The sequence below is a fragment of the Cervus elaphus genome, chromosome 4, assembly GCF_910594005.1.
Source record: "Cervus elaphus chromosome 4, mCerEla1.1, whole genome shotgun sequence".
Taxonomy (NCBI): Eukaryota; Metazoa; Chordata; class Mammalia; order Artiodactyla; family Cervidae; genus Cervus; species Cervus elaphus.
The window spans coordinates 60824879-60843490 of record NC_057818.1 but is presented as its reverse complement, the minus strand read 5'-3'; the positions used below and the strand labels follow the sequence as shown (position 1 = coordinate 60843490).

The window sequence follows — 18612 nt, the reverse complement described above, 5'->3', positions numbered from 1 at the left end:
GTGGTGCAGTGCTAAATAATCTACCTGCCAATGCACAGGACCCGGGTTTGATCCCTGGTGTGGGAGGATGCCACGTGCCTCGCAGCAACTAAGCCCGAGCAACACAAGTACTGAGCCTGTGCCCCAAAGCCTGTGCTCTGCAACAGCAGCAGCCCCAGCACTGAGAAGCCTGCACACAAGTAACCAGAAAGTCGCTTCTGCTGCTGCAGCTAGAGAAAGCCCACGTGCAGCAAAGAGAGGCTCAGCTCAGCCCATAGAACAGACAGACACTGAGTCCTCTGGACCGACCAAAAGAACCTTCAAAACGCCAGTCTCCAACCATACCCCAGCCAAGGTTACGTGGAGAATTCACAGCCCGATTGCTGCAAAAGGAGAAAGAAGCCAGCACAATGAAGACTTAATAGCCCAAAATAGCCAAAAGTAAATTTTAAAGATTATTAAAGAGAGAAAAAAACTTTTAATGAGAAATGCATTCTTCGTTATAAAAGTTTCTGTTCCATGCTTATGATGGCAAAGCTTCAAATACTTACATGAGAAAAACTTGTTTACATCATAATATATAACACTTAAGTCAATACGTCAATGTAATGGAATGTCAAATTACTATATGATCACTTGACGGTAATTAGGCAATTTACTTCCTGTTGAAAAATTGTAATATATTTTCTCTAATTTCGTTGTCTGTTTCTGAAATATCTGTCAGTTGTGGACAACAAAGCACATTGTCAAATATAAAGTCTTAAGCAGACATTAGAATTTATTTTCACCAAAATTATCAACTTGGCACTATTTATAAATATTTCTGTGTGTATTATCTGACTGAACTCAAGTCCTAAAGGAACTGTTCTTCTTTACATTTACAGGGCACCTACTATGTTCCCTGTCATTGTCTACGTGCCTTTTAATGTTACAAAAGTCTCAAAATAACCCACTGACTTATGTATTTGTTAGTGTAAGGCAGGAAAGAAATGTAAATTAAGCATTAAATCTGGGTCATAACGTGTGGAAAGAAAAAGTATCGCTAAGGAAAAACTACTGAAAAAAACAAAAGAAATAGGATGGCAGGATTTAAGAGATTAGCACTGAAACATATATATTACCATATGTAAAAGAGCCAGTGGGAGTTTGATGTATGAGCATGTGCTCCAGGACAATCTGGAGGAATACGGTGGCGAGAGAGGTGGGTTCAGGAGGGAGGGGACAAATGCATGCCTATGGCCTATTCATGTTGATGTACAGCAAAGACCATCACAACATTGTTAAAAATAAATAAATAAATAAATCAACCGATGGTGAGTTAGGCCTGAACACAGAATCAAAGCTTTCCTACACCTAACACATTTGTGTAGTTTTCCTCCAGTTTGAATTTTCTGATGGTCAAAAAGTTGATATATTTTACTGCATTCTCTACATGTGTAAGTTTTCACTGCAGTATGGATTCTCAGATGATCTGCAGCGTCATTCCTTGTGACTGAAGGGTTTGCCACATCAATAACATTTATGTGGTTTCTCTCCTGTATGAACTGCCTAAAGAAACTCTGCCACATTCATTTCACTTGCATGTTTTCTATACAGTATGAGTTCTCTGAATTATAAGGTCTGAACACTGACTAAAGGCTTTGTCACACACACGACATTTGCACTAACATGTTTCTCACAACTGTCACATTTCTAATGTTTCTCTCTAGTATGAATTCTCTGATGGTTTCTAAGTTCGTCATTTCAAGAAAAGCACTGGCCATATACATCATATATATATGGTTTCTCTCCTGTCTGAACTTGCTGATGCTGAGTTCTGGATTACTAAAAGGTTTGTCACAATTTTTATATTTGTAAGGTTCTCTCCACTATGAATTCTCTGATGAACTGCGACGTTTGCATTCACACTGAAAGCCCTGCCACATATAGCTCATTTATATGGTTTCTCTCCAGCATGAACTCTCTGATGAACAGCAAGGTTTGAACTTGCTCTGAAACCCTTGCCACATATATCACATTTATATGGTTTCACTCCAACAGGAAATCTCCGATGAACAGTAAGGTCTGCAGTATGACTAAACGCCTCGTCACATACATTGCATTTGTATGGCTTCTCTCCAGTATGAATCCTCTGATGAAGTGCAAGTCTTGTAGTTTGATTAAAGGCCTTGCCATATACATTCCCACATGCCTGAGAACAACTAAGCCTGTAGACCTCAAATGATGATTCTGTGCTCTAAGGCTGAGGAGTCACAACTACTGAGCAAACACACAGAGACCATGCATTGCAACAAGAGAATCCACTAGAATTAGAAGTTCATGCACTGTAACTAGAGGGTAGACCTTGCTTGTTGCAAGTAAAGAAAAGCCCCTGAAGCAACAAAGACCCAGTGCAGCCATAAACAAATTTTCAATAAATTTTTAACTTACAGTTATGAAGATAAAGGAATGCGATTTGAAAACTTATATATCTTTTAAGCAAAAGTAACCTTTGAGGCAAACTTCCTGGTGATCCAGTAGTTAGCACTATGTGCTTCCACTGTAGGGGGCACAGAATCCTTCCATGAATGGGGAAGTAAGAACCAGACTGCCATGTGGCACAACAAAAAGAAAAAAAAGGAACTTCTGGTTTTTTTCTATAAAACACGCAACAGTCTATGCCACCTAACAGCACTAATTACCACTTGAGGGGGACAAGGGGAAGTAAATCCCTTTGAAACACCTCATCACATGCTACCCAAAGTCAAGCAACAAAATTGACAGGAGTCAAATGGCAGATTGTTGCAGAACATATAAAGACCTTGCCTTTTGGGACCTCTTTTCTTGAAGTCCACTTTCCATGAAACCTCTCTCTCTCTCTTTTTTTTTTTTAAATCACTTTGATCATTTAGAAACAGCCATCTGTAAGTCAGAAGTACTTTCCATTCTCCTTAATAAAATGTAATTTTCAGGTAGGAGTTGGATGGGCTGCAGGTTGGACATCTATCATCAGTTACTCTCCTCCTTGCATGCCCTGAGATAAGAGATAGGTGGGCTCAGGTTGAGGAATTTACAGCCAACAACAACAGGGTAAACAGCCAGTTTGTCTCTTAATTCAAGGGACTGATCATGGTAAGGACAAAGAAAGGAAAAAACCCTGTCTGATCAAGGAGACAGCACACAAGTGCAGAAAGGCTCCTTGGAGTTAAAAGTCAGAGGAGCATTCCAGGAAAAATGAGTCTTGCTTCCTCTGCTGCCTGCTGCTGCTAAGCTGCTTCAGTCGTGTCAATTCTGTGCGACCCCACAGACGGCAGCCCACCAGGCTCCCCTGTTCCTGGGATGCTCCAGGCAAGAACACTGGAGTGGGTTGCCATTTCCTTCTCCAATGAATGAAAGTAAAAGTGAAAGTGAAGTCGCTCAGTAGTGTCCAACTCTTAGCGACCCCACAGACTGCAGCCTACCAGGCTCCTCCGTCCATGGGATTTTCAAGGCAAGAGTACTGGAGTGGGTTGCCATTGTCTTCTCCACGCTCCTCTGAGAAGCCTTTACTTCAAGATCCAGGGTGTGCCTGTGTAGCCAAGGAGAGGGTCCTGAGACAAACTAACCAGAGGGGACAAAGCAAGGTGACTGGCCCACATTTCTCGTCCCTTTCTTCTTACTAAAAACACACGTCTTACTTTCCTTAAGCAACCATGAGCTGTCCATTATATTAGCATTTTGTAGACTGGTGAACATAAATACCAGTGAGAATGTCTAAGAATATTTGCTTTCTTATAGAGAACATCTCAGGGTGGCACCAAACGTTTTCATTAATAGTCCAAAATCTCTTTAGTTTGTCTGCAAGAGGAAATGAGTTTTCAGTAATCTGTGATTCAGAATCTTATTTTATTTGGAAATGACCTATATATTCAATGAACTTTCATCTCTTAGTTTAGCACAACCCGAAAAACTCAGGTTATTCAAATCTGGAGAGACTATTCTAGACAGACATAGTCATTCCTAACAGAGTTTATCTAAAACCTCCAACTGCATTTGCATTCTTTCCTTAAAAGCTTCTTCACTCGAGTTACTTTACCTGTTCACAAACTTACTTACCATTAAACCTAAGTACAATAAAAGTATTAGACAATGTTGAAGACTCAAGACGTGTCTTAATTAGATTAGCAAACAAACATTAATACTAGATATTTAATATTGAATATTTCCCAGTTCACGTGAACCTGAAATTCATGTAGGTTAATTTCTCTTGCAATTGTTTGATTTGTAAGTGCTTACTTTTTTTTTTTTTTTTAAACAATTGAATTAGAGGTCATTTACAAATTAACCTCAGCAATATTATCCAAAAACAAAGACACACACTGAGACAAACATACATGCAGATCAACAGACATGAGAGCTCTCGTACTTTCCTGCTTGAGATTTAAAATGCCTCTTTCACCCTTTTCTTCCCACCACCCGCCCTGTGGTTTAAAATACTAGTTCGCACAAGACTGAAATCTATGGAAAAATGGGTTACGTATTTCAAGGACATGGCAAAGGCTGCATGCTATGCAAGGTCGCTTCAGTCCTGTCCAACTCCCTGCAACCCCATGGAGTCTAGCCCACCAGGCTCCTCTGTCCATGATGGGACTCTCCAGGCAAGAATACTGGAGTGGGTTGCCATTCACTCCTCCAGGGGATCTTCCCTATCCAGGGATCACATCCACATCTCCTGTGTCTCCCCCAGGGGCTGGGAGGTTCTTTACCACTAGAGTCATCTGGGAAGCCCTGGCAAAGGTTAACTTTAAGCTTTTTGGGGGGCAGGCCTTTTTAACAAGCTTGCTGTTTTTAATTCCACATGTAAAATGAACTGGTTTGCACTTTTAAAGAAAAAAAAAAATTAATTTTAACCAGTTTTCTCCAGAGTCTAAACAATATCATGGCCATCCTGTATCAAACAAGTTATCTTTCCTTTCGATAGTCATAGCTTTATGGCTAAAATACCCATCGAATACTGCTCAAATTGACTGTAATAACAAGGCCAGATGGACTGATAAAAATCTTGGAATGTCCCTCCAGGGAGATGGGGGTCTTTGATCAGAAGAATCTAAAGGGGTTCACTTTCACTTTTCACTTTCATGCATTGGAGAAGGCAATGGCAACCCACGCCAGTGTTCTTGCCTGGAGAATCCCAGGGACTGAGGAGCCTGGTAGGCTGTCTTCTATGGGGTCGCCCAGAGTCAGACACCACTGAAGCGACTTAGCAGCAGCAGCAGCTGATGGAGGGGGAGACAGAGGGGTTGGTAGGGGTGAAAGGCCACAACAGGACAGATCATGGAGAGAGAAAGGGCAGTGGGGGACACTATTGGAGCTGTGGGCCGGCTAAAGAGAGTCAACTTAAAAAGGAAGATTTGATCAGCCAAAATATAATGTGACATTTTAATATGGATAATCATCCTCACAAATCGCGTAATTCTTCTTCCAGTTGGAACTTCTCTTTAGACAGCTTTAAGTTAACCTTTATTTACCTCACGGTAGGCAGAGAGGAGGATCCAGGAGCCAACTTGGATGGTGCTAAGCCTGGGGCTTGGTTGGCAAGGGCCCCTGCAAAGGCTGAACAATCTCAAGATTTGTGCCCTATCTTATCTATGCTGCTGCAAGCCTTGCACTCACAGGAGACAGTCAGGACAGTCACACTCAGGGCAGTTTCCAGGCAGGTTAGAAGCAAGGTCAGAGGAATGCACTGCTTTGTCTTGAAGCCTAAACAAGACTATTTATTTAATTTCCCTAACACCCAGGTGGCTCCATGGTAAGAATCTGCTTAGTAATGCGGGAGGCATGGCTTCGATTCTTGTTCTGGGAAGATCTCACATGTCACGGAGAATAAGTTGATGAACTACAGATAGTGAGCCTGTATGGCAGAACTGCTCACGCCCGTGTGCCCAGGGCCCGTGCTTCACAACTAAAGAAACCACCACAAAGAGAAACCGTGCTCCCCGCAGCTACAGAGGAGCCCTCACTCGTCTGCAGCAGACAGAAGTCCGCACAGCACAAAGGACCCAGGACAGGCCCAAACCAGACCTCGCCTTCATCTCTGTGGGCGCTACCGCTCCACTGGAGGGCGCTGTACGTTTCGCATGTCGAAGAACAGAGCCGTCAGTTAGGGAGAAGAAAAACCTCCTGTGAGACTCACAAACATTAAACATCTGTTTTCTCACAGAACTCTCCCCCTTGGAGAGTTTCCCAAACCCCATGGATGGTGCGGCTTCCTCTCTGTCCTTGTGACAGCTGACCTGTGATCACACTGTTGATACTTTCCCACTCATCTGGATTTTCGCTATTAGCACCTCCTTCTCCACAATCCAGGGGTCTTCCTCCTTGTGCCACAAGAATGGAGATAACGTTCAGATCAGAAACAGAACTTCCTACTCACAAGTAATGCCACATACTGTGGCTTCTTCCAGAGTCCAACCTCTCCTTTTTTAATAAACGTATCTGTTATTTTTAATACATTGGTGAATTCATTCCTTTCGTCTCGGGGGACTGTTCGCTGCTCCTTGGTTTCTCTCCAAGTTCAGCAAGTAGCGGCTGGGCTGCAGTTGCAGTGCTCGTGCTCCTCACTTGCTGCGGCTTCTCCTGGGCGCACGGGCTTCCGTGGTCGTCCCATGTGGGCTCAGCAGTTGCAGCTTCCAGGCTCTAGAGTGCTGGCTCGTAGTTCGGGCACACAGGCGTAGCTGCTCTGTGACATGTGGGATCTTCTCAGACCAATGATCGAACCCGGGTCTCCTGCATTGGCAGGTGTAGAATCCAGCCCTTTTGTCAGCCAAGGAGTGAGGACATTATAAACCAACAGAAAAATACTTCACAAATGAATTTACTATCTGCATCTTTCTGAATGCACAGGGACCATTATAACATACAGTACAATATGCAACAGGTATCTAGTTCCTATCTAAGAACTACTGAACCAAGAACACAGGGCTAGAAAACAGGCAATTGGATGTTTCAAAGTTTGAAATCAGCTTTATAAATGCTCGAGCTGTGGAAAAACTCCTTGTGTATCACACATTGGCAGGTCACCAGAAGGAAAGACAAGTTTAAACTCCTGATGCCAATCACGAAGCTTTACACGTGTGAGTCAACAAGGTTTTGAGCTTAGTCAAGAAAAACAGGCGCTCTCAAAAGGTACAGAGGGAACATGCCGAGGTACCCCACAGCAGATACCCACTTCAGGGGGAAGTGATCCTCACCCACAGACAGCAGGCTCCTGAGGGGCTCCACCATCACATCATTGTACAAGGTTCTCTGGGCAGGGTCCAGGCACTCCCACTCCTCAGGAGTGAAGTCTATGAACACATCCTTGAAGGTCAACTGTGCCTGAAATGAAAACACATTTCACCAATGGGTCCTGCAGAGGATTCTTAGTTTCACACAAAATGAGAAGAGGTGAGAGGGGTAAAGCTCAATTCAGTTGAAGTAATATTCTGATAGATCCATTAAAAGCTGCTTGAAGCAAACTGTTGGTCTCTAATCTAATTTCTAATTTCCTCTTTTTTCTAAGACTATGATCTCTTGCAGTCCATATGAATTTGTCATGTATGTGGACAATACATGAAAAATACACAAACTAAAACCAACGCTGGGTTGTCCATGCAGAAGTCTTACATTCACCACACGGAGTGATATAGTGTCACAACCTAGTTGAGTTACAGCAAGACTGGTGTCTCCAGAGACGACAAAGTCCACAGTTGCTTTAAAAGAACACACATAGTGATGATGACGACATCATCACATTGACGACAGGTGTTTCAGCACGTCCTACTCACTAAGCATTACTCTAAAGACGTCACACGGGTGAACTTGTCATCAACATAACAGCACGTTAGAGAAAGATCTGAGTCCACCTTACTGGGGAGAAAACTCTGTCACTCCAAGAAATCACTCAGATCAAACAGTTTATAATGAGGCAACAGCACGTGAGCTCAACCTAAACAATCAACCAGTTAACTACCAAAGAAGGAAAGAGCATCCACAGAAAGTTCCCTGAGGATACCTGAAACAAGTTCAAGGAAGCTGAAATACAATAGAAGAGTATAAATGGTCATGATACAGGGTCATACCCTCTCCCATCAGAACCCACACAATGTCAATACTCTTACTACAATTTACACCATTCATGTGATGATGCACAAAAAACTTAATGCCATGAAATACACTTAAGACAGAACTGAAACTGCTACAAAGTATACACCATTATTTATGAGATGATGTTTTTGTAATAAAACCATGGAGTTACATATCCATGCATTCATGCATGCATGTGTAAACACACAATTGATTGAAACAAGAAGAATTGTCTTTATTTTCTTTCATTCTATTAAAATTCATTCAGCGTCATCTGTGCGCCTCAAACTTGAAATACAGCAGTGAACATGATGGAGCTTACACTCTAGCCGCCAGCCAGCCAATTTCATCCACAATTTTAATGTTACTATCGAAATAAGTGTTCTGACACAGCCCCGGGGCGAAGACGAGATTAAACACAAAGTCTTAACCTACATTGAGAAATCAGACAAGGTCTCTGTGAGGAAGAAACACTTAGGATGGCAAGGTGGGAAATGGAAGAGTGTTGCAAGCAGAGAGAACAGCCTGAGTGCTGGTCTGAGGCAGGAAGATATTTACTGAACAGAAAGGCAGCCAGTGTGACTGGGACACAGGGAATGTAGATGGGGTGATGCCAGGTAGAGGCTAATTTATGCAAGATCTATGGATTGAGGACTTTATTCCAAAAGCTCCTGGAAGTCTCTGAAGAATTTGCAAGAGGAAAGTTAGGTGCTTAGATTTGTTTTTCAGAGCTCAATCCGCTGTGTGTGGAAGTTGTGTTTACCTGTTTACTCATGCTAGACTCTTTGCAACCCCACTGACAGAAGCCCGCCAGCTCCTCTATCCATGGAATTCTCCAGGCAAGAATGCTGGAGTGGGTTCCCATTCTCTTCTTTTATTTTACTTCTTCATTCAGTACCTTTGTCAATATTGTATTTGTTTTTCAAAGCTTATCTATTTTGCTTATGTTGGGCCTTCGTTGCTGTGAATGGGCTTTCTCAGCTGCAGTGCCGGGGCTTCTCGCTGCAGTGGCTTCTCTTGTTTTGGAGCACAGGCTCTAGAGAGTGCGGGCTTCCGTAGTTATGGCTCCTGGCCTCTAGGGCACAGGCTCAGGAGTTGTGGCCCATGGGCTTAATTGCTCTGAGGCATTTCCCCAGACCTGGGGTGGAACCTGTGCACCCTACATTGGAAGGCACACTCTTAGCCACTGTACTACCAGGGAACTCCTCAACATTATCTTAGTTAAAAAAAAAATAAGAAGTAATATAAGCAGAAAATAACATACAGAAGATTTCTTCCAATCTCTATAAAATTCCTGTATTTAAAAATATGTGGCCCTCCCTACAGGTAAGTGGTAAAGAATCCACTGGGTAATGCAAGAGATGTGGGTTGTTGCCTGGTCTGAGATCCCACACGCTGAGGGGCAATTAAGCCTGTGAGTCTCAATTCCTGAGCCAGAGCTCTAGAGCCCAGGAGGTGAAACTACTGAAGCCAGCGCGCTCGAGACCCTGTGCTGCAAGACAAGAGAAGCCACTGCAATGAGAAGCGTGCGCACCACAAGCAGAGAGTGGCCACCACTCGCCAGAACCAGGGAAAAGACACTGAAGCAATGAAGATACACTCCAGGAAATAAATACATTTTAAAAATTATAATGTGATTTTTATCTTTAATTTTGGGTATGTGCTTATTAATAAAATCCAAAATTTATTATTTTATTCCATAAAGGAAATACTGAAGCCAGATCAGTAGAGTTGGAGAGTTTCCTCATGGTCCAGTGGTTAAGATCCCTCGCTTCCACTGCAGGGACTCACGATCGATCCCTACTCAGCGAACTAAGACACTGGAAGCTGCATCATGTGGTCAAAAACGAAAGAAAAAAAAAAAATTAGTAACCCTGATTTTACAGTTTAAATGAGACGGTGTAACGAAACACTCCCTAGCCCTGACATCTCTTTCTGAACGTTCCGTTCCATTCCCAAACACTTAAGTTTTCAGGGAGGTGCTCATTTAATTTTAAATGTACTATAAAACGTCAGAACTGATTTCCACTCATTGGCCACTTTTGCAGATTTTACCGTGTACTGTACATGTTAATACCTGAGGTCCACATACAGCTTCTTTACCCTGGTTGACAGAGAGCAGACAGCGCATCCAGATGGGCCCTAAACAGTGCCTGCTGCCCAACAACACCGACGCCCATGGGTGAGAAGCCCTGCCCAGGACGGTGTCCAGGGGAGCCTCCTCACAAGGGCCAGGTCACGGGTCATGGGGAGATGGGATCTAAGTGGAGACGAGAGGCCCTGAGGGAAGGCCCCGGGTGAGTGTGCATGTGCAGGTCAGACAGGATAATCCAGAGTCAGACACGATTAGCAAGTCCAGAGAAGGGCATTTCAGGAAGGCAGTGTGAGAATGCACTGAGAATATGACCTTACCTGAGAGAGAGCCATGCCTGACTCCTGTTCTTTCCTCTTCTGGGCTTCTTCATTCATGAGTCTTCACAGTTCTATCATGAAAGTGGAAAACATGCTGTATAATGCTTAGGGTCAACACACCCCCTCCTCAGCCCCAACCACACACACAGGGAAGCCCTCACCATGAGGAACAGACAGTCCCCTGTGCCCACTGTCTCAGGAGGGACTCAGGATGGTCAATTCCGGCACAGAGAGACCAACACAGGACTTTCCCACGCTTTCCTTGGATCACACTCCACTCCTGGTGTGGCCTCATGCACACAGCAGCAAGGGGCACCTCCGCTGACCCCAAGATCCCCCTCAGGTCACACAGCAGGCCCTGGTCCAACCCCGCTCAGAGCAGAGCGCCCTCCCCTCCCCCAGGGCCTGATCTCAATCTCAGAAGTGGAGGCTAAGAGCCCTGGTGCTCAATGCAGGATCCAGATCGGAATCATCTGCAGCTCTGTGCACATTCCCGGGGCGAGGCCCCACACGAGATCCTGAGGAGCGTGTCTGTTGGGGGAGGGGTACAAGACATGGCCGGACTCCCAACACATATCTTTCAGTAACAGCATTGCAGGTGGATTCTTTACTAGCTGGGTTACGTAGCTCAAAACAGGTTCCAACTCTGAAAGAGCATCACGTAAGGTCTCAGTCTGTTTATCTGTAGCTAGACCCAGAACCTCAGTGTTGCGTACTTCAGCGTCTATTAAGTCTTTTATCTCAGTTATAGAGTTAATCTGTTTTTTTAGTTTTGTTCATATCTTTTGGTCATAAGGGTGACTTCCTTGTCCCTCGGGAAACAGAGTGGAGCCCAATTTAAGTAGTAAGTGCCTTGAGTTAAAAGAGAGGTGACAGGCACAGATATTGATGTGGAAGCAACTGGCCATTGTTGGAGCGTGAAGGGGGTTCCTAGAAAGCAGGCCCTGTGTCGGTGCTAATGTTCCCATTATGCATTTTTACGGTTGTTAAGGTTTCCAGCCCTTCGGGTTAAGGCGCAAAGGACTGCGCTGGTGTCTGAGGGATTCCACCTTGGCCCCCGCTTCAGTGACCCCCCGAGCTTCAGCACTAGTTACATGCACGGTGCTGTGAGCAGAGCCCCTTGTGACCTCGGGGACCCTCAGGGTTGGGGAGCCATCCAAGGCCGAGGGCCCAGGGATCTCAGGTGTGGGGGCCATTCCCTCCTCCAGCTCCCTGTCTGTCTGTAAACAGGCGAGCCCACCACCATCTCTCCTCCAGTGCCCTTCTGCCCATACGGGGTACCCTGGGTTGGTCTGGGTACCTGTGGGCCTTGTAGCCCACCATGGCCAGCTTGGCTTGCAAAGGCTGACTTCCCCTCCAGTGGTCTCTGAGTGGACAAAGATACAACCATCATTTCAGCGTTTGTGTATTTCTCTGGGAGCGTTCAGCCTTTTCAACCATGTCCCTATTATCAAGAACTGAATAAGCCACTTGGACCAAATCACTCATAGGGGTCTGAGGACCAGCAGTTGCTTTTTGAATCTCACTCCTGATGTCTGTGGCAGGATGGGCTATGAAATGCATAGCCAAAAGGGCCTGTCCCTCAAGGGGGAAGGCATCCACACTCCTAGATATATATATATGTGTGTGTGTGTGTGTGTGTGTGTGTATGAAAGTGAAAGAGGAGAGTGAAAAAGTTGGCTTAAATCTCAACATTCAGAAAACTAAGATCATGGCATCTGGTCCCATCACTTCATGGGAAATAGATGGCGAAACAGTGGAAGCAGTGTCAGACGTTATTTTTTGGGGCTGCAAAATCACTGCACATGGAGATTGCAGTCATGAAATAAAAAGCTGCTTACTGCTTGGAAGGAAAGTTATGACCAACCTAGATAGCATATTAAAAAGCAGAGACATTACTTTGCCAATGGGCTATGTCTAGACACACGTAGCCGAATGGGCCTGTGTTTCATGGAACATTACACTCAAAGGATAAAGAACAAACTTCGATCCAGCCTTAACCCCGGACCCCAGAGCACTCCATCTACAGAGCCTAATGCAGGTACAGGCCCCGGGCCGTCCCTGCCCGGCTCTCTGAACCCTGCCCTGACTTCCCACTTGAGCCCTTGATGCTTGCCTTGCAGCTCCTCCAGGATGTGTGAGGAATGAACACTTCTATTTCACTTTCCCTTGCAGTCTTCTGTTGAGTTGCGACATAACGTCCAACCCCGAGGACCTTGACTTAACAAATGTTAGTGTAACAAAGTCACAGTGGTATTAGACACATCTAACAAACATACAAACACACGAAGCAGAACTAAAGAGCTTCTTCATGAAGGTGAAAGAGTGACAAACTCGGCTTAAAACTCAACATTCAGAAAACTAAGATCATGGCATCTGGTCCCATCACTTCATGGCAAATAGATGGGGAAACAATGGAAATGGTGACAAGCTTGACTTTTTTGGGCTCCAAAATCACTGCAGATGGTGACTGCAGCCATGAAATTAAGAGACGCTTGCTCCTTGGAAGAAAAGTTATGACCAACCTAGACAGTATATAAAAAGCAGAGACATTACTTTGCCAACAAAGGGCCATCTAGTCAAAGTTTTGGTATTTCCAGTAGTCATGTATGGATGTGAGAGCTGGATATAAAGAAAGCTGAGAGCCAAAGAATGGATGCTTTGGAACTGTGGCGATGGAGGAGACTCTTGAGAGTCCCTTGGACTGCAAGAAGATCCAACCGGTCCATCCTAAAGGAAGTCAGGCCTGAATATTCATTGGGAGGACTGACGCTGAAGCTGAAAGTCTAATACCTCGGCTACCTCATGCAAAGAATTGACTGATTGGAAAAGACCCTGACGCTGGGAATGACTGAAGGCGGGAGGAGAAGGGGACAACAGAGGATGAGATGGTTGGATGGCATCACCAACTCGATGGACATGGGTTTGAAGAAGCTCCGGGAGTTTGTGATGGACAGGGAAGCCTGGAGTACTACAGTCCATGGGGTGGCAAAGAGTCAGACACGACTGAGTGGCTGAACTGACTAACTGAAGAAACGTACAAAGAAGATTTAGCAGCAACTTGACATGATTTCTATTAGACGAAAGGAAAGGAGGGAACACTTCCCAACTCAATTTATGAGGCCAGTATTACCGTGGGACAATATGAGACAAAGGTATCAGAAGAAAAGAAAAGATAAAGATAACTACCAACTAAATCCCACATGAAGAAGCAAACATTCTTAATAAACTATTAGCAAGAGAAATCAGCAAGAGACAAAAAGAATTGCATGCCGTGATCCAATGGTGTATATGTGAGGGGTAGAAGGCTATCTCGAATTTCAATCAATGTCATCCAGACTGTTGACAGACAAAAGAAGAAAAATCAAACTGTCTTATCAATTGATTCAGAAACTGCATTCAACAAAAGCCAACAACCACTTATAATATAAACTTCAGAAAACAAAGAAGAGTGGGAACCTCCCTCAACTCAAGAAAGAGCACCTGTAAAAGCACCATACTCAATGGTGAAAGACCGGATGCTTTTCCCCAGAGATTACGAAGCAGACCAGTATGTACACTCTCAGCACTGCCATTGACATTGTTTTAGACATTCTAGCCAGTCAGTTAAGGGAGTAAAGTAAATAAAATCTGTAAGGATTTCCCTGGTGGTCCATCCAGGGGATAAGACTCTGTGCTCCCAATGCAGAGGGTCTGGTTTCGATCACTGGGCGGGGAACTAGAGTCCACATGCCGCAACTAAGACTTCATGTGCTGCAAGGAAAAGATGCTACAAGGAAGACTGAAGATCCTAGATGTCACAACCAAAGCTCGACATAGCCAAATTAATAAATACAAATAAATGTTTTAACAAACAGTGGCAAAAGCTATATGGAGAGAAAAGCATGTTAAAATTGTACACCCATCAGGAGAAGACACTCTGGTTGTGGTAAGCTGAATAAGGCACTCCCCCTGCCCCAATACTGCCCACGTCCTCTTATCTAACTTTAAATGTCCAAGGGGAGTTTGCAAATGTGATCTAGTTAAAATCCGGAATGTAATATTGTCAGGAAGCATTTAAGAGTAAGATTCCTGTGTGCTCTTTCCTCTCTCTCTTGAGCCCTCTGTTCTTTATCAGTCCCTGTCAAGGGCGAGTAGAACAGGTAAGCCTCTCCCAGGACAGAGATCAATGACATGGGATGCTTGCATAGAATTACCTTCATTAGTTTTTCTATACAGGGATAAGTACCATCTTCCTTTTTATGAACCACATGGTAAAAGTGATTGTTTACGACTCTCTCTCTTAAGGCTCGCCTTATGTTTTGCAAGTCTGGAATTTTAATCTTTATCTTTGCTGAGAATAACCACACCATGTTGATTAAAACACTTTTGCTCCATCACAGCTTGGGTGTCCATGTCCTTCTTTCTCTCTTTCTTGCTATGTCTGGCTGATTCCCTGCAACGTGAAAGCCGGCTGCATAACCCAGGGAATATTAGCCTCTTTCCTTCTTTCACTTTCTTATTGTCGACTCTGGACCGCCAGGTTCCAGTCCAATGAAAGACCAACATGTGGCGCCCAGAACAGGGCCTGGTACACATGGCAGATTCAGACAGAGTGACCCCAGAGGGCCAATTGAGGCTGATAAGTACTAACACATGGGTCAATTGGCTGAAAAGCTAGTTTTCATTCCAATCCCAAAGAAAGGCAATGCCAAAGAATGCTCAAACTACCACACAATTGCACTCATCTCACACGCTAGTAAAGTAATGCTCAAAATTTTCCAAGCCAGTCTTTAGCAATACGTGAACCGTGAACTTCCAGATGTTCAAGCTGGTTTTAGAAAAGGCTGAGGAACCAGAGATCAAATTGCCAATACCTGCTAGATGATGAAAAAAGCAAGAGAGTTCCAGAAAAACATCTATTTCTCCTTTATTGACTATGCCAAAGCCGTTGACTGTGTGGATCATGAAAAACTGTGGAAAATTCTGAAAGAGATGGGAATACCAGACCATCTACCCTGCCTCTTGTGAAACCTGTATGCAAGTCAAGAAGCAAAGGTTAGAACTGGACATGGAACAACAGACTGGTTCCAAATAGGAAAAGGAGTATGTCAAGGCTGTATATTGTCACCCTGCTTATTTAACTTATACACAGAGTACATCATGAGAAGCACTGGGCTGGAAGAAGCACGAGCTGGAACCAAGATTGCCGGGAGAAATATCAATAACCTCAGATAAGCAGATGACACCACCCTTATGGCAGAAAGTGAAGAGGAACTAAAGAGCCTGTTGATGACAGTGAAAGAGGAGACTGAAAAAATTGGCTCATAACTCAACATTCAGAACACTAAGATCATGGCATCTGGTCCCATCACTTCATGGGAAATAGATGGGGAAACAGTGGAAACAGTGTCAGACTTTATTTTTGGGTCTCCAAAATCACTGCAGATGGTGATTGCGGCCATCAATTAAAAGACGCTTACTCCTTGGAAGGAAAGTTATGACCAACCTAGATAGCATATGAAAAACCAGAGACATTACTTGGCCAACACAGGTCCGTCTAGTCAAGGCTATGGTTTTTCCAGTGGTCATGTATGGATGTGAGAGTTGGACTGTGAAGAAAGCTGAGCAACGAAGTATTGATGCTTTTGAACTGTGGTGTTGGAGAAGACTCTTGAGAGTCACTTGCACTGCAAGGAGATCCAACCAGTCCATCCTAAAGGAGATCAGTCCTGGGTCTTCATTGGAAGGACTGATGCTGAAGCTGAAACTCCAGTACTTTGGCCACCTCATGCGAAGAGTTAACTCATTGGAAAATACCCTGATGCTGGGAGGGATTAGGGGCAGGAGGAGAAGGGTATGACAGAAGATGAGATGGGTGAATGGCATCACCGACTCCACGGACATGAGTTTGAGTAAACTCCAGGAGCTGGTGATCGATAGGGAGGCCTGGCATGGTGCGATTCACGGGGTCGCAAAGAGTCAGACACGACTGAGCGACTGAACTGAACTGAACTGAAGGAACATATAGATACACAATTGAAATGAAAACATATTGAGGAATCTTGTTCCCCTTGGAATTCTCCCATTTTTGTAATAAAAAAGAAATCTGGCAAATGACGTCTTTTAACAGATCTTCAAAAAGTTAATAGAAAATGAATGTAAATATTGTTTAAATTGCCTAGAAATATAGGTAGGGCCATTGTCTGTTTTTATAGAACTAGGTGTTCCCATTATTGTAAAGCAAGTTAATAGGTGGGTTGTAACATGTTGTGTAGTTTCACCTTGGGGAGGTGTGGCCTACAGAAAAGAAGAATTTGTATCAATGGAGATATGTAAGAAGGAAGAGGAAGAAAGTTCAGGGCAATGAGTCACATCCATTTGCCATAGTTCATTGGGTTGTAATCCTTGAGGATTGATACTTTGTGCAATGGGTCGAAGATGTTAAGGGTCTACAAGGAGAGCAATTATTAATGATTTCTTTAGCATGTCGGTATGGAATTTTCCAAATTTGATGGGATGAGCCAGCATTATTTTGTAATAGAGCATGATGCTCTTCAGAAGTAGCAAAAGAGAGAAGTTTATCAGCTTTTTCATTGCCATGAGCCATAGGGCCAGGAAGACAAGAATGTGTTTGAATATGGGTAATGTAAATGGGGGAAGTGCAGTTCTTCACAATAGATTGTAGTTCAAGAAAAAGTTGTTGGGTAATAGACTGATTAGAATTTACGGTCGAAGTTTCTATATTTCTTAATACAATTCATGGGCAATGATTAATCCAGAGTCTTTCAAGCATTCTTGAGCATGTAACTCATTTCCCTGAACTTTCTTCCTCTTCCTCCTTACATGTCTCGATTGATACAAACTCTTCTTTTATATGGGCCACACCTCTCCCAGGTGAAACTACACGACATGTTATAACCCACCTGTTAGCTTACATTGCAATAATGAGAACACCTAATTCTAGAAAAACAGACAATGGCACTGCCTATATTTCTAAGCAGTTCAAAGAATTTTTACATCCATTCTCTATTAAACAGATTACAGACATCCCTTATAATCCACGAACACAAGACATAGTTAAACAAAGACATCACACACTGAAACTACAAATAAAAAACTAAATAAGGGGGAAAACACAGGAACACTTTTATCTTCCTTATCCAGCAGACTTTACTAGATTCCAACGCAATATATTCTTTAAGCCTGTAACTCTTGTTAATATAGCTTTATTTGTTTTAAATTTTATAAACTTACCGCAAGGTGCTATCTTGACAAGAGCAGAAGAACATTTTGAGGAATTGAAGGACTCTTCTCCTCCTCTGCCCATTTGGTACCAAGACAGGCTGAATAGACAATGGAAATCTGGGAAATTAATCTTACAGGGAAAGGGGTATGCTTGTATTTCCCCAGACGGATCCAATGAACTCACACGACTTCCTCTTCGGAACATCCGACCCAAGGGGGCCCCCCTGGCCGTCAAGATAGAGGTCAGACAACAACCACCCCAGGAGGAAGAAATTCCAATATGGGCCATGGCGGCTCTAAAGATCTCCAGAAAGCACCGCCCTTGGCGGCATCAACCTTATGATCTCCCCTCTTGGGTACAAAGAAAAACCCTTACTAATCAAGCTGAAAATCTGATTTCTCAACAGAGAATGCCTCGGAGTCCTGAAAATATTTTTGTTGCCCGGCTTGCTTTCGCCTCCTCCCCCCAACTCGCCCCCTTGCTTGAGCTGAACTTATTAATCACACTTACTGGGCTTACAGACTCAACCCCCCTTTACTTCAGGTCATAGAATGGGCGGAGAGAGGGCCAATCGTATTAACCAATGACTCCATACATATGCCTTCTCCCTGGAACCTTAAAGGGCCCTCACACCCTGAAGAAGGGAAACTAATTAATATCTCTCTAGGTTATGAAGTCCTTCCATTGTGTATGGGCCCAGCAAAATTATGCATAAATGTTAGCCAAAAAACTTGGGCTTTTGCCCTGCCTCCAAAAGAGGACTTTAGGACGATGCTTAGATTATTTACTGCCCTTTCTTTGTCTGTGAACCATGTTTATACCACTGAAACTTTAGGGAAAGAGTTAGGGAACGAACAAAGAACACCACCATGCAAAGGCTTTACTAATAAGAACTTTAAATATGCTCTGGT

At 43.8% G+C, this 18612-nt stretch overlaps 2 protein-coding genes across 2 annotated transcripts in view; both read right to left on the bottom strand.

Moving 5' to 3' along the window:
* The window catches only part of LOC122689487 (zinc finger protein 665-like), a 76925-nt gene that overhangs the window by 29233 nt on the left and 29080 nt on the right, over nt 1-18612 (bottom strand). The gene's annotated exons all lie outside the window — the stretch shown is intronic.
* LOC122690250 (zinc finger protein 610-like) lies at nt 6134-18602 on the bottom strand. The gene is made up of 4 exons (XM_043897330.1): nt 17710-18602; nt 10474-10544; nt 7188-7314; nt 6134-6750 (listed from the first exon to the last, which is right to left on the bottom strand). The coding sequence occupies exons 2-4, from the start codon at nt 10528-10530 to the stop codon at nt 6611-6613; spliced, it is 324 nt and encodes a 107-aa protein (XP_043753265.1). The 5' UTR covers nt 10531-10544; nt 17710-18602; the 3' UTR covers nt 6134-6610.